At 37.4% G+C, this 24,349-nt stretch overlaps 1 protein-coding gene across 5 annotated transcripts in view; it reads right to left on the bottom strand.

Moving 5' to 3' along the window:
* gab2 (GRB2-associated binding protein 2) overlaps nucleotides 1-24,349 on the bottom strand; it is a 65,894-nt gene that overhangs the window by 23,818 nt on the left and 17,727 nt on the right. For 3 of the 5 annotated variants that reach the window (XR_011189624.1, XM_006627790.3, XM_015341654.2), the window contains exon 2: nucleotides 1,588-1,888. Coding sequence is in view for 4 of the 5 variants with exons in the window: in XM_006627790.3 (XP_006627853.1) it covers nucleotides 1,588-1,888 (301 nt within the window). In the remaining variant the exon portion in view is untranslated. Of the gene's footprint in view, nucleotides 1-1,587; nucleotides 1,889-12,132; nucleotides 12,364-12,737; nucleotides 13,001-24,349 lie in introns of those variants that run through there. The other 2 variants (XM_015341653.2, XM_015341652.2) reach the window with 2 other exon arrangements.

Raw genomic sequence — 24,349 nt, forward strand, 5'->3', positions numbered from 1 at the left:
AGAGAGAGACCTGCGGTAAAATGACGACTTAAAGTCAAATCAGTGAGAGGTGTGCTCTGAAGCAGCAAGAATGAACATTTTTTAATTAAAATATGGCAGATCAATTTACTAAAAATACTAATCCGTGTAATGAAAAATGATTTTCAATTTCAGTACTCAGTGCCATAATGAGAGTCTCAGACATGACTTACAGGATTTCACAGAAGGGACTACAGTACCTTCCCTTCTTATTAATGCGCTTTGTTCAAATCTTAGGACAAAAGCCAATTTCACTCCTAGCTATAGTATACTAATGCAGTAAAGGAGACAAGGGAATATTAATCAAGGTTTTCCTAATGAAATGCAATTTGTACTACCTATAAAAGCAGAAATCAAACTGCTAATATTGCCTTTAAATTGAGAACAGACCTGCTTTATTTAAGGTATCCTAATTGCGTCTTTGATTATTTTAGCCTTAACACAACTGGTTGGGCTACATTAATGAAGGAACCATTTTACATAAAAGCCAATTTGCACTATTGTTAAAAGTGTTTTCTTTTTTTAAAGACACCTATGAACTCCAATAATACAAACAAGTCAGACCTCCAGTTTCACATGAAGCAATCTAAAAGCCAACTTCAATCAGAACAATATTTAGAAATCCAACTGCCTTTTTTGTGGCTTTAAAAATCTTTGAAAAAAAGTACTGTCATTGCATTTAACAATTAATGGATTTCCTCTTTAAAAAAATTATATTATAACCTGAAAAGGAATTGAAATTAGACTAGACTGTAGCAGCTTGGAGTATACGATTCCTTCTATTAGACTAAACAGGCCCATACAAATGGCTTCAAAGTCAATTGTGGAAGAGGTTAACCTCACACACTGTCATCATCAACAGAAAGGCATAAAAAATTGTTTACCTTCAAAACCTTACTGTAATCTGGAGAGGAACATTATTTGTTTCTTCTTTGAAATACATTTAAGTGTACTCTAAAAATAGGCATGATCATGATTCTGGGAAATAAAGTGCCCTTTGTATTTTTAAAGTGCCAGCCAGTTACAAAAAGGTCCCTCTGAAACACAGGCATTGCATCTGTGCTGGAAATGACGGGGAGATTTCAGCTCTTTCTTTAACAAAACAAAAGAAAGAAACAAAAAAAAAATCAATAACCCTATTAGACGCTGCTTCCATTTGGCAGGCATGATTCTTTTTTTACTTTCATATCGAAATAAAAAAAGTCTCCTGAAACGATCTCATGTTTCAAAGCCACTATTTCTTCTGATAAACACTTTCCAAAACCACCACTATTACACAGCAGTAGGATGGTTCTCTGACAAAACCTGTCTAGTATTTTATGTACTAAAATATTTTTCTATAAGACTTAGAAGACTCGCTAAAAGAATTAAAAATATAATCGGACAAAACACCCAGTTCAGATCATTCAAATTTGGTTTTAATTTGATAAAAAAACGTTTTCCAAGCGGTGTAAGAAAAAAACACTACACTGTTTGGACACCGGCACCTGCAAGGCAGGGGGATTGATAGAAGGGTTTGAAAGACAGCCTTCAGAGAGGCAGACGATTCTGTGGACGAACAGCTGTTACCATTGTTTTCCTCGGACTGGTTGAACCCGCAGATCTGGCAGATGCAACGCACCCACTTGTTCATGTCATCCTCTGTTTCCGCCACCAGGTAGAAGGTGCGATCGGAGGTCTTGATGTCAAAGACAAAGCTGTCCTGGAAATCCTTCCTGTTGAATGTCAGCCCGGCGTCCACCTGCTCACAGCAATGCAGATCAATGACCCGAATTGGCTTCTTGGAGTGATCGTTCTTGTAGTACTCCAGCACATCTGGGTCTCCACTCATCCTCCCACTGCGCAGGATAAACCATCGCTTTTTCCAGGCCTGGAAACCAAGGAGACCGAGGCAAAGCAAGAAATGAGACTCATGACTGAAGCACATGGTAGCACCAGTAAAATAATGGAAAAACCTTCATATTCAGAAAATAACATCTGAATAATCTGTTGGGAGAAGTATATTTAAACAAGGTGTTAAGTCAAAGTTTCCATAGAAACTACAATGATTCCATCTGGAAACAATATCTTTGACATTTGTGTTTCTCACCAAATGTCCATGAACACTATCTTTTTACTGGCTCCTCTAATCATGCTAGTTTAACAAGAGGCTTAATATTCTGGACAAACAACATGCGAATTTAAGACGACAGACAGGGGTTAAGAAAATGAAGTAAAATATTTTTAAACCAAACTTTTACTCCTTTATCAGCTTTAAACGGGAAGTGTGTTAAGGAAAAAACAAGGTTTTGTGTAACATTAGTGTCATACAGAAGACGCTTTTTTGGCAAGCTAGAAATTATGTATACTGAAGCAGAACCCCAGTTGAGTATTTTCAGAGCAACTGCCGAGGTGAGAAATAATTATTTATTATTGTCTCTCGCATGCTTTTTACTCGGCTCACAAAAATAAAGATTTGCTTTACAGGCACGAACAGGAAGTGAGGGAATAGTTTCTGCAGGTGTCTCTGAAACCCTCCTGTTTGACGTAAATACCGGTTTGATTACAACTGAGCCAGTGCAGTCCAAGCACAAGCGACAACAACAGCTTTGCATTTCCTTGATAACAACTGAACCAGTTGTGGCAAACACACCTGCAGGGACTGCATGTAGTTCAATCAGCACAAAGATCAAAGGGAGGGGTGGCTACGCCAGGGCCCACCACAGTGAAACGAAGCCCATGCAGTTAAACCCCGGTTGCCAAAAACAGTGCGAGGTGAGGTTTCCCGTTAGAAGATTCTGACCTGACACACAAATTTATAGAAATAGCATATGAGGTAAAACCTTTGGATTCTGTCGGCTGTGGTGCCTGTCTGGCTACCTCCTCCCACCAACTCAAGCATGGTACCATAAGTCTAAAGCAGGCTCATGTGTAGGAATACCAAACAACCTTTAACACCGGATTATTTCAGCAGTAATAAATAAGACTTCCTGAAGTGTATAATTTTTTTTTCTTGCAGCTAGATGGAACAAAGAAAGATGACATGCCCAGGGTTGCACACAGTGATGGGCTTGTGGTGTATTTCCTTTACGTAATCGTAAAACATAAGTAACGCTGACACATTACTTACTGCAAGCTCCCACTTGCCACACTCACTTTCAGTAAAACCCCTCTGGTAACAAATCAATTTGTACAAACCCCTAAAACGGTTGCAGAGCAGTGGATGATAAGGGACAATAATTTTTGGCTCCGAACAGGATTTGCTTTTTTATCAAATCTGTTTAACATGAAAAAAATAAAATTCAGCAGTATAAAAAATACACTATATACAGTACATATAACTCTACATAACATTCTTAAAGAGCGGGTGACATCATAATTCACAATACTTGAAAAACATTGTACTAATAGAAAATATGGCTAAATTCCATTTTGGGTTAGCACAATTGGCTCTACTTGAATTTCCTCCTTAATTCGATTGGTTAAGTAATTTCTCACTTCTTCCGATTTATGATCTGAGCTGTGTAGTGGGATTGCTGGTGCTAAACGTCTGCTGCATATCACCCATGTGAGAACTGCACTTCAGTGAGGGGTGACGTGGGTCTCCTCCTATACAGTATGCCATGCAAATGCAAAAATATTATAACTAAGAAACTACCAATTACTTTCAGATTATATCATTTATGCTCAGTAAAACAACACCATATAATACGTCATATCATAAAACATCATTATAAATGTAAATTTATAATGTCTACTAAGGTCTACAAAAACCTTGTTTTATTTCTTTGAATGGTCTTTTGTACAGGTGCCTTTTGCATCGCAATAATTTCAAATGAATCATTGTTTATGTGAAGTACATTTCAGAAACAGTAATTTCACAATGACAGTGCCATTATGTGCATTTGTTCCAAATCACATTAGGCTAGCACATTCAGCAATCTGCCAGAGTACTGCATAATCTTTCACATCAGACGAGTACAGCATGAGAAAACGACATGTTCTGAGGGTATAAAATGCAGCAGGAGCTAGCAGAGAGTGTGTTTTGCTTCTATTTTCTTTTGAAAGAGCACCTTGGGCAGTGAAGCAGGTTGATTTCGATGTCATTTTCTGCCAGACTGATAAATGGCAAGGACTTCGGGCTAAATGATTTTAATGGTCTGGCAGGCCCATAGAGTGAGCAAAGCATCTCACACTTTGTCAATGCCCAGGTGCACTAAAAAGAAGCTCCAGGGATACACGCTGGGTATGCGCAGAAGGTGCAAATGGCAGATATGCATGAATGAGTCTGCTGCCAGCAGCTCTTAATAGTGCAATGTTATTTTTACACCGTGAAAGTTGTATAAAATAGTCTAGATCACCTCTTGTGTTACAAGCACCACCTGTCTAGAATAAACACCATTTTTCAACAAAGGATAAAAAGCAAGATGTCTCATCGAAGCATCTATAGAAGAGCCCAGAGTGTCAAAAAACCCTTCAGTACACACCCTGCGCTCATAGTAATCGGTTATGTTTGACTGATGACAGAAAACGACTACCGAAAAAGGTCTGGAAATCCCCTTTTCCAAACTGGCTTGTGCAAAATGGAAAAATTTAAAGCAATACATTTTGATGCTCTACCTCCTTCACAAGAGGAAGTGCACTCTGACTTGTTATGAGCAGGATCAAAAGTCAATAGTCCTATACAGAATTTGTTTTTCTCCTAAAAACATATCCTAAAGTTCTGCTTAAATAAACTTGGACCTCCCTTAAATTAAAGAAAGTTCAGTGAAAGAAACTTTGGTATATATTTCCACATATTATATTGGTATATCGATTCCCTAACAATACAGTATTTAAATATAGAAAATAACTCCCCTTTTCACTTTAGCTTAAAGTCTTTAAAGGGAAATATAATCAATGTCTAACAAAGCAAACATAGATGTCAGATCCTGGAATTTATTTGGGGAAATAACCACATAACAGCTTTTTTTGTTTGTTTTTTGGCATTCTGTCTGGGGAAGATAACTGCTGGCACCAAACCTTTCCATTTCCCCCTGTGCCGTACCTAATCAGCAATGCCAACACCTGCAAGTCAACTAAAGAGAAATAAGATGACAAAATGTACTGTACCTGACAGTCTCAGCCATCTAAGGCATACTGAAATTTATACATGTAAATGTAGCATTTCTCACTGACAACATGTACACAAAGTCGCATTCGATCACACACAATGGCAACTTTCAAATACTTTCTGAAAGATCATGAAAAATCTTCTGAAAGAAATGGGAAACATTTTGTTAAGCAGTTGATGCAAGCAAAGTAACAGATTTCATCTTTCAGAAGAGGCTCAGATTACTTGTACAGTATATGCACATTGCATTCCATTCAGACTGGAATATGCAATTTAATGATACTGCAAATACTGTACCAATGTCACCCATCCTGAAGGGTAAGTTCTGTCCTGGTACATTATTTCTGGTATCTTGAATGGCATGTCTTGTCAGATCCCCTGAACAATCAACACCTAAAGTGGAGAATGTAAACAAACTGTTGATGTTTTAACTACCAAAAATATCGGAGGCCGTTTTGTATGCAGACCAAAAGTGGCATTAACCAGACTGTTTTTGGCAGTAGTTGTTATGATGCAATAGAGACACACATTGGCTAATGCAGGTGCTTTGACACGCATGACAGGTTTTGGGTTGGGTTCCCCTACTAAATTAAGACCCCAGATGTTTGTTTTTGTCTTTTGATTTGTTTTCTGTTTTGTTTTTTTCCCCATCGCAGGGACTGAAACAATTGATAAGTTTCCTTACAAATCAGATTGGACAGGAAACAAGGCAGTGTGGATCACTCCACATTTGTGTCTGAACCAGAGACACTAAGTAACGTTTAAAATTGTCAAATTACAGTGCACAATTTATGTCATCACATTACTGCATCATTACATAAATACCACTAAATAATTATAGTATAATGATGTAATTGCCTGCAAGAGTATTTTATTAGGACTGAATGAAAAACAAATCAGAGTTAACTAAAAACATTATCTCCAGGTATCTTCAGGACAGCTACAGTAAGCTGCTGTTAATTTGTTTTTCGACATCCTTATCCCTTAGTGAGGCTTATGGTATCCTTGGAACAGATGCTGGAGTTGGAGTGTATGTTGGTTTCCACTAGTACCAGTGTGTAAGTTATTTTTGAAGAAAATTCCACGTCAGATAAGTTCTCTGCAGTGATTAAAATTGTTTAAAACTAGGATGATGCCAAAAAAAATTCATAATACATCATCATTATGAGTCTTCTCTAATGATTACTACTACAATAGTAGCAGAAGTAATAGAATTATCACATATTAATATTGTACGCGTGAAAACGAAAAAAAAACCAACAGATTTCTAGAAATTCTCACAAGGGCTTGATTTACAAAGCTCAGCCACAACACCTTCTTCAAAAATCAGTAAAACTAACAAGTCAAGAGACGATTTCAGGCACAACACTGCCAGTCCAAATGACAATGATGTGCATATTGACCCTGGCAACATGACACTGTACTGTATGTTGGGATAATAACTAGGATTAATGAGTCACTGCTGTCAAGTGTTAAAACTTTATCACAGTACAAGAATAATATTCATATCCCTTCTGTTTCAGCTAGGATTATTTTACTACCTCATTTCTAGCTACTTATGTTTTCCTTTGCTGTGGTTCAATAGTGTTTCACTATCTCAATTCACAAGATAGACAAACCTGGCTATATAAAGCAAACCGAAATTATTATTATTATTATATTAGTTATTATTTTTCACAAGTGAGGTGATAATATTGCACTTGTACGCATTTGTATTTAACATTGAAAATTCCTTAAATCTAAATGACAATTAAAGAGCTTGCCTACGTGCAAGGCGTGAAATTGATGATCTGTCCATCATGCTTTAACACTAAACCTAATGCGATTTTGAAGAATGGATGAAAATCTCCTTATCTGTGATTGCCAAGCATTTTACTACAGTTATTCTTTTATGATGTTGACCTGATTAAATGTTTTTAGTTCCAAGTTTTTACATATTGAGTCAAAGTGTTATCAGAATTTCACAGAGCATAGTGTTTTAAAATGAGAGAAAATTGTTAAATAAACAGACAGCAAATGAGAAATACATAAGTAAACAAATGATAATCTGAAACCAGATTCCACATGAATTTTCTTCACTTCAAGTTACAGTAAATCCTAAACTGAGGTTTTCAAAAATCAGATAACTGGAGCTTTCTTTTAAGTGTAAATATTTTGTATACCTACTGAACTTGCATCTAGGCTCTCCACGCTGTAGAGCCGATAGCCCTACACCATAAATTTAAGTAGTTCTATCTAATAAATGATGTCCATCATCCGACAATAAAATTGAAGCAGAGCTTTTAAAGATGTCTTAAGCCTCTTCGTCACAGGTTGGATAGGTTTACATTTACTGAAACACAGTGTTTTATTAGACAATGAATGCAATAATACTGTGTGTGTGCAGATTTACAAGGAGCTTTTAGCATCGGGTGTTAAGAACCATTTCGATACCTTTGAAATAGCTTGGTGAAATATTGAAAAAACTTAATTTGTAACCACATTACTAAACACTATTTAAAATTGTAATTCCTTGCATTTGTATATTATCATATCAAAGGATTCCAAAATGTCCTACACATAGAAGATGATTTACATGTAGGGACACTCTTCACTTGCCACTGAGGTGCAGTGCCTACCAGGGTGATGCACGGCAGCCATTTTGATTGTGCCATCAGCTCCATTACACAGCAGATCAGAGGAAGATGTTTGTGATAACGTTTCTGACTGAATTAAGGAGGACATTTAGGTAGGCCATGTAGTGCAAGCACAGCACAATTTAACCAGATTACAGGTTAACCGCCCTGCTCTTGTGAATAGTGGACCTTTCGAGGTCAGGTGCTCATCCAAAGGAAAACACCTCCTACAGCACAGTATCTTTGGTCTCGCACTGCGGCACTGGATAGGAAATTCCAGACCAGAGGAAAGAGTGCCACCAACTGGTCCACCAACACCATTTGACTGGGGTACAAGTCAGCCTCAACCTTGCTTAGGTTTTAATGATGAGATCAGGCTACTATGGGGTAACTCTGCTGTCTGCATCTGCTGTTATAACTATGACCTCTTCTCGAGAAGGAGAAGGTGCCACCTGACCACAGAGAACCATCAAGAAGCAGAAATTATCAGAAAGCCACTGAGTGTGACCGAGTGTGAAAGAAAGAGGTTTACCAGGCTACCAACTAACTGAAGATTATCCCACTGTATACAAGTGTTGTTTTTCTTTTTGCTGTAAGAGAAAACTGTAATTTTTTCTAATATCCATATAGTTTACATGTAATTAGCATTTATGGCAATGTAGGGAAAGTATAGTGCTAAATTCACATCAGAGATGACAGCAAGTGAAAACAAACTCTACAGTTGTAGGAGCCTTGTAAAAACAAACAGTTTTCGGTATGACATGTCCAGAAAAATGATCTGGCCTTGAAAGTGAGTGTCACACCACGGTTATCTGTCATATGGAGTAATAATAAAGTTACAGACTGCCTGCGTAATTCTACGTCAGCATTAAAAACCGCATTAAGAACCCTTTAGCTAATAGGAAATCAGACTGTTTACAAAAGAACACTTCTGTACAACAGTTGATATCCTGTTTTAGGTGATGAAATATGAAACTGAGGGCATTTCTTTCTGTGGATATTTATAGGATTCTCAATTTGAAAAGGGGATTTAAAAATGATTCACTACAGTACTAAATGAATGCAGACACAGTATTACTTAAAATACGGCATTCTTCAAGGTACTGTACATAAGCAAACCTTGGCATGATAATCATTCAATTTATTTTTACAAAGCAAAGCTCAGTCCAATTGCACTTCAGCACATTTTCAGCATGCATCAAGAATAACATTCCCTATTACCTCTGCTTCTATATTTATACCTCCCCACCCAAAATGGTTCTGCTGTTTGGTATCTATCCGACAATGAATGCCGCTTCACATATGGAACTTCATTGGCTAGGAATATTTTTAAAGGGTGTGGAATTAGGAATTCTGGTACATAACAATGCATGTTAAATGTTAAGAAAAAATTGGTTAAATCATCTTAATCCAGATGCAAGTACAAGGAAAAAATTGTTTCATACATCTATGGGTTAAGACAAGAAAGCCTCCCTGTGAATATAGCACAATAACTGAATTAAACACACAGACACACCACTGCACCTACAGCAGTTCAGCAGTTATGAGTAGATTATGTCAGCCTCTTTAATCAATCCACATGAAATTAACTGTTCCTTTGTTAATACAGAGTAAAATTAAAATATACAACTGAATGCTTTGTCAACATATTGGGAGATAACCCTCAGTCAGCTTCTGGTATTACATGCAGATGGATAAACATGCTACAGTATGCAAACAGAGTGCAGGGCGAACTTAAAAGCTGTGGCCTTCTGTAAGAATGGTTGACTCTCAAGAACTTTCCTTCTTTATGGGATAACAGTGTGGTCAAAATAACCAAACCAGCTATGATCAAGTCCTTCCACCTGCAAAACATCTACCTGTGTTATAGTATTTATCCAGCTGAGCAAACAGTCATAATGACAGGAGCCGGGAGCTACTATGAAGTAATTCTCCGTTGTTGTCCATGGCCTCTTGTTTGACTTACTGTTTCAGTTTCAGAATAATCTTTGCCAATAATATAGAACAACTCAAACGCCTTTTACACCTTGTTTTCACAATATAGCTAAAGCACCTTATTAGAGCTTTTGTTCTACTATATGTGTGAAGCAGCCTCTTTTACTGTAAGTAAGATTTCAAATCACAAGAAAAAGTTTTTGCCAAATTCTATGAAAGGTACCTTATCCAAACCAGTCCACAAAAGAATATTATTCAAATAATATCTGAATATATATGGTATTGTAAAGATTTTTGTATTGTGAACAGGAGTTCTGCTTGAACAACTTTTGTTAGAAGACTTTAATGAGTTGGAGTTCTGATATCGCACATAATACATAATTTTGAACAAACAAAACATCAGACATCAACACTACACCTGAAGCCTTCAGTGAGCAGATGCTGTGATAAAAGATGAAGGCTCACATCTACTCTTGCTATCATTTCCTGTGGTATTTCTATAGAAAGAGCCCAGTAACATGGTTATATATGGAAAACTACAGGTTAGTTTCAGGCTCTACTAAAACCATTCAACAAGATATCTTTAATGATGGAATTTGCATTAGTTCCCCTGCAGAGATCTGTGATACACAGAGCTTTATAAAACAGACAGCTGAGCTTATGAATTGATCAAAATGAAAGACAAACACAGCCACTTTCCTGCTGCTTTGCAATTGAATTAGTATTCTTGGTTACAGAAAAACCAAAGAGTGGAAATTGTATTAACCTGAAATGTCTCTCCTAATTTTAAAAAACAGAGGTGATGTCTCTTGGTTCATTACCAAACCATTTTTAGTCAACAATGCCAAGCTTGTGCATTGGTGTGGTACCTCCTTTCTGGTTTTGAAGGTTAGATCTTTGAACATAAAAGGAGATCACTTTAAAACCTCATTCTAAAAATGTAATTTTGTAATGTTTTTACTTATAATTTACTTGTAATTTTAAATTACTCAATTTTAAATTTCCTCACACCTGAAGAAGGCTCCACGGCCGAAACGTTGTGCTCTCTTTCTTCTTTTTTTCAGCATGGAATAAACCTATTACTTGTTCCTAAAAACTCTAGGCTTTACTTAGAGCTTCTCTATTAACAGTTACTTTTTAATTATCCCTATTTTCTTCTCATTTCAACAAATGATAACCACATGCACATGCTGTACACTACATCTAAGAATAATGGAATGTTTTGTATAAGTACATATTAAGTCAGCCTCCTTATGCAAATCAAATAAAACACAACAATTCCACTGTTAAAAGGTTTTATCATTGTAAGGTCACATACAGGTACATTATGCCCTGAATGTTTAACCTACTGTATTTAAAACATTTAAACAACATTTGAAAAGGCATGTAGAAGCTAATGCATTTTGCAATATAGTAGATGTACAATAACTGCAAACCCTATAAATTGCAGAAATTGTTTATACAGTACAAGTCCCTTGTATCTGCTTGTATTTGTATTTGAAAACTAAAGTGCATTTCAAAGGACTCCAAACTTCCAACACTGACTTTACAAAGTACAACATGGAGGTCTTGCCTAAACAACTGTCATGCAAGTCCCCCAATTTGATGTTATTTACTATATTTGTAATCTTATAAACGTAAGACAGCTTTTTAAATTGCAATCATTGGACTATTTCAAACTCTTAGACTCCCATGCCCACCACCCACAAAGGGACAACTCCAGTTTGCTGATCCATCACATAACACTAACAATATAAAACTTGTTTTTTGTAAAAATAAAATTGTAAATGGGAAAATGGGAGGTTATTTTTTTCTCATACACTCATTTCTCACTTCTTGTAAGCCAGATGCGCGCACATCATGATTAAAATCAAATGTCTGTGGTATAACATAATGCAGAAACATTTCAGTGTCTTTCCCAGGCCGTTTACTATCTGCCTTTTGATAGTAATCGTTATAAACAATGATACACATGGTCGCAGAAACAAACATTTTTTTACGTCAGGGGAGACCACAAAAGCCTATTAGCTGCACAGAGAAAAAAAAAAACAATTGCATTTAAACGCAATACTTATTACAATATAATAATATTGTCCCATGCACCATTTTCATGAAGAGCAAAAGAATATCGTCACACTCCTCTTTGTGCAAATGAATTATTCATGCCCTGTCTTTTGTATACGTGAAGTAGAACCCACTGCTGGTCGGCATTCCTGAATTACTTGCATATGATTTTGACAATTTTGTAAAAATTTGAGATGACACGGCTTTACAAACGTATTTGATTCTTTATGTAAAACTGCAGAAAGATGCAGATTGGTTGTTGCCTAAGCTTTAAACGCGGAACAGAATACATATACCATGACTTCAAAGTAAGACTTATACCTGCTGTTAGTTTACGGTTAACATTTAGTGTTAGATCGTTGAATGTCTAGGCACAAAAAACACGAAAAGCTTTCGGTTTTTGCTTACCTCAAAATACATTTGAGTTTGGAATTACACAGTAAACGTGTCATGTTGAGGCAGAAGGAAAAGTATTTCTGTGTCGGTCTGAAAAACTATGAATGTAATGAAATTCGGGAACGGAAAACAAAACTAAAAACAATTCCAGGACAGCACGTAAGTTGCTGCTGTAGCCAAAATGAGTCATGCGTTTCTGAAGGGAGTAATGTTGCTGGAGAAGCTTAAGTAATCTTGTCATAAGGAAATATTATCTTCAAACTCAATACGTTTTGCTTTTAAATGCAATGTTATCTCCTTTTAACCCTATAAGTATTGCTTTTAAACACGCAATGTTGTTATTTAAACGTAATATTTTTTTCTCAGCGGCTTTAAAAGGCTTTGGTATTGGGACTCTATTATCACTAATTACTAAATCTAAATATAAATTAATATTCATTGGTTACTAATGAGCCGAAACTGACCACAGATAATGTGCATCAATCACACCTAAATACCCCCCAAAAAATGAATGCATTGTTTTTGGGGTTGCATAATTGCCAAATTTACAAAGCATACCATTAGGACAGCTCCATGAAGTTGGCCCCCCTACCGACAACACAAACGATGAAACCCACCTCATTTGTTAGTGCTAGTTTGTGTCGTTGAAAATAACTTCCCAGCTTCTTTCTTTCCGAGATATAGTGCCTTCTTTTGGGGGGAGTGACGTCACTCAGCCCCTTGCAAAGTTGTAGGGGAACCAGACCGGTCTCAATCGTTAGTGCTACGTTTGTACCGGTTCGTGCTGTTGAAAGTAATAACGCCTTGTTTTTCCGGTGATCACGTGACCATGCACGGTGCCTTTGACCTCCAGTGACCCCGTCTGCCGAGTTCAAGCGCTCTGTTACAGTTCAGCTCGTACCCTTAACATTGTAAAGACAATCAATATCCATAAACATATGAGCCTCCTTAGATGTGAATAATACTAAGACATGACGCATTAACCATCTATGACATACACCTGTGGTTGTAATGTATGTAAAATCACCGTGATTGTAAGATCTGTGGTTTTTATTTAAGGCACGTTTTCCTTTTCTTTCCCTACCCTACCGTGACACGTTGTTATCAAACGCGTAACCGTGGGATACCATCGCGACAAGACCTCCGCAGCATGTCATGATAGGGACTTAATGTACAACGCATGTGTATTGCAACTGGCGACTTGCTTCCATGCCACCCTGGCACCGCTGTTGCAAAAAGGTCTCATAGCAGAACACGATATACCAAGATAGGACGTGTTGCAATATATGGACTCCATGTCGCAACATGGGGGCAGGGCATTGGGGTATTTCATATCGCGATATATGGGCTTCATCTCGCGACATGGGGGCGGGGCATTTTTGTCGGGGATTTTATATCGCGATATAGGGGCTTCATGTCGCGACATGGGGGCGGGGCATTTTTGTCGGGGTTTTTATATCGCGATATAGGGGCTTCATATCGCGACATGGGGGCAGGGCATTTTGTCGGGGTATTTCATGTCGCGATATAGGGGCTTCATGTCGCGACATGGGGGCGGGGCATTTTTGTCGGGGATTTTATATCGCGATATAGGGGCTTCATGTCGCGACATGGGGCGGGGCATTTTTGTCGGGGATTTTATATCGCGATATAGGGGCTTCATGTCGCGACATGGGGGCGGGGCATTTTTGTCGGGGTTTTTATATCGCGATATAGGGGCTTCATGTCGCGACATGGGGGCGGGGCATTTTTATCGGTATTTCATATCGCGATATAGGGGCAGGGCATTTTGTCGGGGTATTTCATATCGCGATATAGGGGCTTCATGTCGCGACATGGGTGCGGGGGCGTCTGTCATATCGTAATATGTGGGTTCCATGTCGGGACATGGGGGCGGGGGCGTTTTGTCGGGGTATGTTATATTGCGATTTATGGACAGTGATGCGCCAGTTGCAGTGGGTATCGCGCTGTGATCGTGATGCGCGCACTCCTATTGTGACATGCAATCGGGGTCGTGAACGCGCTGTGGATGACATGACATTCTTTGTCTGCTATTCAGTTTTGACCTCAGTGTGACTTCTCTTAGATTGATCAGTAATAGGAAACCAATGGATGTGTTATTTTATATCCAGCGGGTTCATACAGCACACACAGTTAACCGGGGGTACAATTTTTGGACCAGGAAGAACATCCATCACCTGTGTATCTACATGTTCCCAGAACTTCCGCTGTGGCGCTTTATCCAATCAGAGTGTCGAGTCTCACTCTTCACCCAATCGCGGCCCGAGCTGCTCGGGGGTTTAGCCAATCACGGGTCTGAGAGCTGTTCAAGCCAGCAGCGCCAGGTGGATCGGCTTGTTTACTGTCAATGAGAAGCTGCATTTAAAATTCTTTACTTATTTGCAAAGTTACTACATCGGCTTGTTTTTTTTAAAAAAAAAAACACTCACGTCTTTATTGATTCACAATGATCTCGTACTCCCGTAAATAAATACATTTGTATTTGCAATATAACTGTCTCCGCTGCTTTCTGTAATTAATACATGGTATTGAACAATTTTAATCGTATATTTGAGGTAGGGGAAATACCTTCTGCTTTGTATTTCAAAAATGAATAGAAATGAAAAGTGTATGATCATTATATTATTATGATCGTGCTTTCAATTTTGGGTTTTATTGTTAAATTATATCGATCTGGAAACTAAAAATGTGAATATGGGCTCTAGTGTTGTACCAGCGGTAATTTGGAAACTGGTGTCTCTTCACCAATGAAAGGAGTACACAAGCAATACATTTTCTAGAACATGGTTGAAAATTAAAAGAAAACCCCTTACTCAATGAACTAATATAGTAACTTCTCTCTAAACGTAAGACTGTTTATTCGTGTAAAGGCTGCAAAGTCTGGGGTCAACTGATCAAAAGATCGCAACTGAAAGATCTGGTAGTCGTGTCTTTGCTGTTTTGTACCTCACAGAGAGACATCACAGCCAGGAAAAAAACGCGCTATTTTGAATTATATTGAAACATCCACCCCACCCGACCAGACAGACTCGGAAAACAAATTGCCCCCATTGTTTTCATAACAATTAGGAGTTCAAGTACGGATTTTATTAAGGATGTAAACGTCCTTGTAGATAGTCATGTGAGCAGCACAAACGCTACTTACAGCGACACAAACCGGCACAAAAGTACCACTAACGAATGAGACCAGTTTGGTTTCCCTACGACATTGTATTGGGGCTGGGTGACTTCACGACCTCGAAAAAACAAGGCGCTATATATCGGAAACGAAAACAGCACAAACGCTACTTTCAACGCCACAAACCGCCACAAACGTAGCACTAACGAATGAGTTGGGTTTAATCGTTTGTGCTGTCTTTAGGGGGGGCAACTTCACGGAGCTCTTTTGGACAGTATATATCTTACAAGTGCATACATATACTGTATACATCTCGCTGCATTTATACTTACATAAAATATTATGTAAAATATTGCTAAGCATTAAGGTAACCATGTGTACAACTAAACAAATGATCGTGTAGACATATCTTAAGCTAATAAATACTCTAATAAATAAGGCCTCTGATGCAGTGGGTCTTAGATTACATCCTCAGTTTACTGTAAGAACTCTGAGCAGAGCACTGCTGGAAAACCAACTGCAGATCATTACAGCATAGCATATCCAATTGTAATCAATACAGTGTCGCATGATGTGATACATTCCAGGAACAGAAGAATTTCCTAGTAGATGTACTGTATCATCAAATACAACTGAAATTGCAAATCACTGGTCTTGGCACTTGGTCAGTTATAATTATATAAAGTATAGTGCAGGAAAGCTTGCATATCTGTATATCCTTCGTTAAAAAAACACAAAACAAAACTCTGTATGAGCCAAAGATACTTTTGATATAAAAGGGCCTTTACAGAAATGAGCAAATTTCCACTGAAATGTAAACAGCATCGCACAAATGCCTCTGAAGGGAAGTTTGAATGTGTTTTCCAATAAATCTGGTTGATAATGATGTAATATTACCTAGGAAACATGCTTCTCAGAAGTTGAAATCAAAGCAATCAAGGACGATCCAGCTTTAACAGACATGCAAGGATACACATTTATCCCGCTAACAAGTAAACCATTAAAAATATTTTGAAATACAATACACTGGGTTTCTCTGTATGCTGTTGAGAATCTGAAAGCAAATCTTACCAGAGACAGAACAAAATGAAAGTGTAAGAAACCCTGGGCTACGTTTGGTGACTACCACTTCGAAAAGAAAATACTGATTGTGCTGGCATAGCTGTGTCACCTTATCAGAGCCGGAAGAAAACACTGCACTCGGTGTTAGATCTTGATTGTATTGCCTCAGAGCTCCAGCTGTGTGTAGCAGTTTGCTCACACATTTCTGCAGCACAGCAGCTTGGAGTTTGGCCAGTGTTTACAATGACAGGTGTCCAGGCCAAGCCACCAAACACTGACACCCTTGTGGCAGTCACTTTGAGGAACAAAGACAGACTTTTTCTGTCACTGCAGCTTTCAGATTACCTAAGCCTGTGACAAACACATATTAATGAGAGACTGAGAGAGCTAACAGTTGAGTCAAATCCGGTTCATCTAGGATGATAGAAAAATAAAGCATGAATTTCAACTGCCTTTAAAATCACATATGCAGCCAGGAGACCATTTGCCTCAACACAAAAATTGCAATTATAGTTTCAGAATTTTTAAAGAATTACCTCCAGCTAGAATTACAAAGAGTAAAAAAAAAATGTGTGCCTTAATTTTTTGTTATATCATTCAAAAATATTATTTTGGGATGTTCAAACATTTTTAAAAAAGTTTGACGCCTCTGAAGAAGTTTGTGCTGCTCTGTAAAGAACTGTAAAGAAAACAATGTAGCGATCTCAAAAGAATAAAATAAAAAAGAGCACTGTATCACATGGAAATGTACATACTGTACAGTATTTAAGCAAAGAACATGATACTGTACATAAGGGTGTGCCCTAGCAGTGATACAAACCAATATATGCCTGAAATTTCTAAATACAGCAGTACAAAAACAGCTTGGCATAGCCATGTTATCACTGTCACACATCATATGGGCTGTATACTGTATATAGATAGATAATACTTTATTAATCCCATATGGAAATTGGTGGAGTATATGGAGTTTGAGGTGATTGCTACGGGCAACAAAATAATTTCATATGGGCAGATCTATAAAGTAAGGTGGAAAGAATAATTTCATGTATGGTTTGTAAGGTTCAAACCTTTTAAGTCAACTACACCGAAAAAGCAAGAAAAGAACAGTAGTAGTTTGTCAAGGTTGGTCAAAAGTTATGAACTATAACCTCCTCAACTTTAAGCAAAGTGTATCTGTAAGCTCATTTGCTGGCAAACCAGATAGCAGAAGGAAAAAAAGTACCTGTGAGTGACTTTTTCTGAATTTCCTGTTTGTTCTAAAGTGCATCTGTCCACCCACAGAAAAGTAATAGTAGGCCAACTTAAAAAAATGGTTGTGAGATATAATTCTATTGAGTCTTATTTCAAGATTCTCTCCTGGCTATCTCCCCATTAATATCTCTCTCAATAATATCATATATATGCTGCTGCTGAGCCTTGGGAATGCTAAAAAATAAAATAAATTTAAGGAAAATAAATTAAAGATTAAATTGAAGAAATTTAAGAAAAAACAAGTGGTGCACTTGAGACACCTTTCATCAATTTCAAAGAAAAAAAGTAAAAAATAGTAGTGAGTAGATTAAGAGAAGCAAATTATCACATTATATCGATACTACATAAATACAATTGCGCAGTACACAGCTGATTAAGTAACATGCTCATTTACAAAACAGCAACAGTCACTCTGCATGTTAAATGGATGATGAATTGGAATATAAAACAAATTGTATGGTACTTATAGTCAGGAGTGGACACTTGTAGTCCTCCCTGCACAATAGTAAAGTCTATATCATTAAAAACAGAAAAAGGCTTTTTAAATAGAAAGTCCACCCTGCATATCATTTCACAGACTCCCTGGTTATTACAGGACAGAAAACGAAATGTATTGCTTGAAAGATAAACGTACCAAATGTGTCATATTAATTTAAAGCTGTACAGTCAAACCTATCCTTCAAGCATGTACAGTACCATCACACAGCCGGATTGCTTTCAAGAAATTCTGATTCACTCTTTTCACAACATCTAAGCAATGATTTACCCTTGATTTCTATATAGATGCTTTCCACTGCATATGAGTACATTGACTTACATTTTAGTTGAATGTAACAAAAAATAGGACAGGAAGCCAGACTTTCATTATATAATGACTTGACTACTCCTCATACTAATAACAGACTAGGCTTTAGTGTAGTTTATGGGGTTTAATTTGTTGGTCAGGAAGAAATGAAAGGATTAGGAAGAGGTTTCAATAAGGCCCTTGTCGTGGCAATATCTTACTGTGCTATTATATGTAATCATGACTATTCTTTTATAGAACATGCTGCTCATGAATTGAGACTAAAATAAAGTTTTAATTAACAATAGAATACCTTTAAATACTTCAAAACATTTACTAGATTTAAGATGCTATTTAGTACCATTGAAATAGCAAAAAAAGGCAACATTATACAGTATATTGTGGAACATTCCACAGGAAATTCAGTTTTGCATTGTATCTTATCATATATTATTAAGTAATGTGCCAACTTCTCCTAGTGCCAGTTCAACAGCTTAAATTGGGAATGATAGATAAAGAGGTTAGAGAGGCTGTGTGAGAATATACTTCACGTTTCAGCATAATTTCAAGGGTGGTGAGCTTGAGAAAAGTTAAGGGAAACTGTGACTGCAACTAGCCTTGTAATAGATTGGCTACTGCTTCCTCCTTCTTGTGAATTGTAAAGCTCCAGGGTTTGTTCATAGATTGATGTCAACTGCCTGTTATACCTCTCTAATTAAGGAATGGTAATAGTAATCTAGTCACAGCTATCTACAGGTAAGGTGCATTCAGCTGTATTCTGCAGGTTGGTGATTGTCCTGCCTCAGTCAGAAGGTGTGTGGTTTAGATGATTGCGGATGCCTGCTGACATTGCTTTGGTACTGCTGCTGCAAATTGTGTTTTGCCACCATTCATTAAAACAGGACAGGCACAGTTCTTTCAGCAAATAAGTAGGTCAATTGGAATGCCATCCGCTCTTGCTGGGGACAACGACAGCTCATTCTTCCAAACCAGCTCTTGCTCGTGATGAATGAATTGAAGCCAGTAGTGTGACTGTCAGCTTTAGTGGTTAGTTAGAATTGACTATTCCTCTGTTGCCTAAAGAGAACATCTATTTGTATCCAAACATGGGTTAAAAACATGTTCTTTTTATTTGTCTTTAATGATCAGTACTATTGTTATGATCAGATCTCTGACAGAATGTGACCAGGCACTGTGAAAGCTCGGCTTCAAATACTAAATGGCAGAGAGTTTTTTTTCAGATCCCACTCAGAATCTGCTAAATCATTTATCTGACAGCCAGCAGATTTTATTCAGATAGAAGACAGCAAATGCAGCCTTCTTAAGTAATAGTAATTTTGCTCAGAGGAACACACTTTTTAGTGTGGTCTGGTTTATCTTTTTCACTATTTCATGGGTGTGTGCTCTATGTTAATTTTAATCTATTACATATATATTGCTTAATAAAACAATAACAAAAACAAAATCCCTTAATTAAATATGACACATCATCACAATTACGCCATTAAAATGTCATCTTTGCTTTCTTTGAAATTTCCCAGACACATGTACTATTCAAAAATCATCCAGTAGGTATTCTCATAAAATAAACACATACTACCACACATGCTTTTTAACCAAGTTTAAAGGAACATTGCAATCATTTATGTTCTGATAAAGGCACAATAGCCTAGCTGAAACTTAAATTATACTTCTCTGGTCTCCAAATAGTCAAAACAGAGACTTTGGAAAGCTTTCATCTGTGAATAAAAGCATTTCCAGATAAGACCCCTCCAGTTCACCCACACAGAGCAGTGGCATTTATGGTTCATGAAAGGACAACTCCCTAAAAGGAGGATGTGAACCACAGTGAGTACAAGAGAATTTGTATTAGAAGAAAATAATTTACAAACGTAAAACGAAAGGTGTGGAGAATCTAACTGGTCAGATCTACAGTATAGTCTGCATACAGCTTCATACAGAATGCAGTTTTATTGGGATGTATACTGTTATTTAAAACGAATAAACCCACAAATTATAATAAATTGCCATGCACTACATGGCATACAGTGCATCAGGAATGTTCATTCAAATGGAGGAAGTAGATATTTTAAGCATCCTATGAATACTGCCAATTTCAGATAAATATGAAGGCATACAAGACTGAAACACTGATCTTGCCATTGAGAAAGGAAGACAGACTTCATATTCAAGTCTAAAGAAACAAAAATCACGGCAATTGAGAATCCTGTATAGAGCATCATCATGCTGAGGTATGTGAGAGGTTCCTTCCCCTTTGCCTAATCTCAGTGGCGTCTTCTCAGAGGCGACATCACCCTGAAACTAAAAGTGGAATGATTCAAATGACATACACAGACGCCAAAAAATATTTTCACTCTCAGAAATGCATGGAGGATATACATGTACACAATAAGCAATAATGAATTTTCAATTAGGGGTGTCTGGTTCCATTATCATTTTAAACATTTTGTTTTTCCCCCCTCTTGAATAGGCTTATTTAAATAAAATGTTTTTTTTCTTCACTGCCATGCAGACTCTGCCTTGGCAGTGTGGCTAATAAAGACCATGGTCTGTAATCACATCTCTTTGTAATATTTCCCTTGCTTCCAGCATCTGTTTTCTTTCAGCTGTAAAGTACCTGAAATTATTGCTCTTTCATCGCAGCTCATTTAGTTTTTTCTTTCTTTGGAGGGTGTATTTTTTTTTTACAACGGGATATGATGACTTTATGGTAACATGCAAAAACATTAGATTTTTTTACATTTATAAAATTTACATTTTTACATTTACACATTTTTTTACAATATAAAAGGGAACACCAGCGTTTTTTTTCCTGTAGCATTTCAAGATGCTTTATGGTTGTCAGGGAGTGAGAACACAACAACAAATCTGATACCCCTGAGGTGACCTTTTATGTACGTACAGTCATGCCTAATAGTAGGGCAGTACTATTGTTTCCAGAAGATCTGTCAAAGACCTGTTCCGTGTCAAATCCAGAAGGCAGGTGACTCTCTTCCCTGTGTGCTCCAATACAGAGATATCAACGGCACTGAAGTCAAACAAAGTCTATAAAACAATGCCCTTCTCTCTCTGCTCAAACTGCAATTAGCCATCATCTGCAAACTGGCAGTCAAGTTCACCACCACAGATGACTAATCACAGATGTAAGCAAAAGAAATGCAAAACTGCTGTCCTTGACAACAATTCGTGTGTTCAAAATAGAATCCAAATTTTAAAAATCCAGGATTAAATACATTTATCATACATTATAATTTCTTAAACTGTGCATTTACATGAACAGTGTGTGATTACCAAGTCTCAAAGAGCCTTACAATTCCAGTTAATGAAGGACTATACCCCAATTAAAAATATTAATACCATGTTCTTCACTACATATACATGAACATACACAGTACGTTTCACCAGCCTTGTATCCAGCCTTTACATTTGTCTGTCATTAATTATTAGCTTTGTGTACATGACTCCCAAAAGAGACCAATAACATTCTCTATTTTATGAGCTGGCAAAAAGCCCTGAGAAAAATATATGAGTATGACAAAAACAAACTACACACTGCTCTTTGTTTGATTGCCGACTGGCTTTAATAGTGCCAAGGAGTGTAGGTCATCTCCTCAAATTGACAGAATGACATCCAAGACTAAAGGTGGCAGTGTCCACGAACAGTACACCACTCACCAACTAATCTGTAAAAACTTTCATTGACTTTTATACAGTACCTTTGATTACAAAAATACACATCTCACTGTCTTCTTTTCTGCCTTAAATCACAAAACAGCATTTCCATGTTTATTGACTTTTATAAAGTACCTTTAATTACAAAAATACACATCTCACTGCCTACTTTTCTGCTATAAATCACAAAACAGCATTTCCATGTTTAACCTAAGAAAGAGCATTTGATATTCCACTCCTTTCCAATTTTATTTTCTGCTTTTGTCCTGTTATCTGCCTAAAACAGCCTAGTAACCAAACTCCAGGCTTCTTAATTTGTTTCTAAAACATATCAGAACAGAAAATTCTTATAGAAACTTATTAATATAGTATAGCTTTTTAATGCTCAAACCAGGACTCAACAGAAAAATACATTAGGGACTCTGCTGAGTGAATAAGAAACATCGGGTTTCCACATACTTTCATTTTCATTGCTTTTATGAATTTGTATTTATAAACGTTTCCAAAAAATTCTGCTCATAGTAGCCATAAGGTGTTCTGTGATTACCTTTACATTGACAGGTTAAGAATTCATTATTTGGTGATCAACACATAGAACCTTTCTCTCAGATTCAGAATGAACAATTATTTGTGTTACACGAGACTGATTTGGAATAGCCAACTGCGTTTTTCAGGTCTCGGCTGGCGGCTACAAACCCTGCCATCGCACACGGGGGAGAATGACAGAGAGCACAGCCCTGGACCAGAGGCTTACTGGCTGTTGGAGAAAAAGCACATCCAGCACTGAAGCGAATTGACTGACAGGCCACTGGGGTCTCTGTGTCATGAAACTGAGAGAGCCCTGGCTCACTTATCTCACCCTGCTCTCAGTGGCGCACTGCCACTGCTGGGGGAATCCTAGCCACAGGCTAGTGACCCGGGCTCGCACGTAAGTCCAGAGAGTTCAGCCTGCACTCAGGCCAGCACCTATACAAGTTTAGCCACTCAGAAGGCCCCGCAAGGAGACACTTTTGATCAAGTCAGACAAATGGACGTTTCCAAAGAAACAATTCTTCATATTCACAATTCTTCATATCTGTGCTTCCATGACCAAACTAGCTTTTACTAGTTATGTGTACTGTAGCTGCACATCACTGTGCTAGCGTACTAATAAAGGATATTTGCTTAACAAAAGAAACTGTGCTCATATTGGGAGCTCATACATGACCCTTACAGACAGCAGGGTTCCCAGCACCATTAAAGAAAGTCACAGTGTTTCAATTACCAGGTTTTCAAGGCACAAAATTCTACCCATGGAATATGCAAATAATAACCGCTCCAGGTCGGCACATGAAAAATGTACTGCGAGCAACTCTGTTTGTTTACATTCTTGCTCAACAGCGCATGAGCCAAGGAACTCCCATTACTGGTCTTTCTGTAAACTCAATTTATTTTTTAGTCTTTTGCATGGTGTGTCGGTTTGAGAATGCATAGTCCTACATCTACTCCATGAGCCTGTGAATTAACTTCATTTCTAAACCGGTAAAAATAATAATGTAAAATAAATCTGAATATTTTTATCCTCCGTCTTTCTAAATTCTTTAACCACGACAAGTAGTATCTTTTTATTCCCCAGCTTTAATCTGCCCTGACAAAAAAGAAAATCAAAGCATAAAGTCATCGATGAACTGAAGCCTGCCTTTCGCACACACTGTGACATGATCTGTAGGGGAGCCCTCAGCTGTCAAAACAAAAGAACAATTCTGACTGTGGCTTTCTCATAAAAAATATTCCTCTGTAATAGTAGGTCACCTCCAAACCCAATTGGCTAATTGCGTTTAACAATTCCCTGGTGAATCTAACGGGGAGAAAAGCAGCTGACCCAAGTGATCTTCCCTTTATTAAAATGAATCAATCACTGAGGTGAAATCAGCTTGTGCATGTTTTATAACATGCTTAAGTCCCCATATATGACATGATAAAAAAAAGTTGATAGGAGGCCATTTGAGCAAGGATGCTTCTGTATTTGTCATCTCTGATGCAAATGTTTTTTTTTTTTTGAGATAGTGCATCTTTATGCAGTATACTGTAGCCCAAGCATTCAGTTACAAGAGAACTTTTGGACAGCATATCAGAATCTTGTCAAAAAAAGAGACAAATATCTTTATGGTGAGCATATTGTATAAAGAAGTGCAGTATATTTTTTACCATAGATAAATAAGAGAGAGCATATTTCTCAAATAATTAAGTGATTTAAAAAGCACTGACAGAAAGAAATCGGTCCGTTAAGACATTAAGACTTGTTTAAGCAAACAAAC

The sequence above is a fragment of the Lepisosteus oculatus genome, chromosome 5 (assembly GCF_040954835.1).
Source record: "Lepisosteus oculatus isolate fLepOcu1 chromosome 5, fLepOcu1.hap2, whole genome shotgun sequence".
Classification (NCBI taxonomy): domain Eukaryota; kingdom Metazoa; phylum Chordata; class Actinopteri; order Semionotiformes; family Lepisosteidae; genus Lepisosteus; species Lepisosteus oculatus.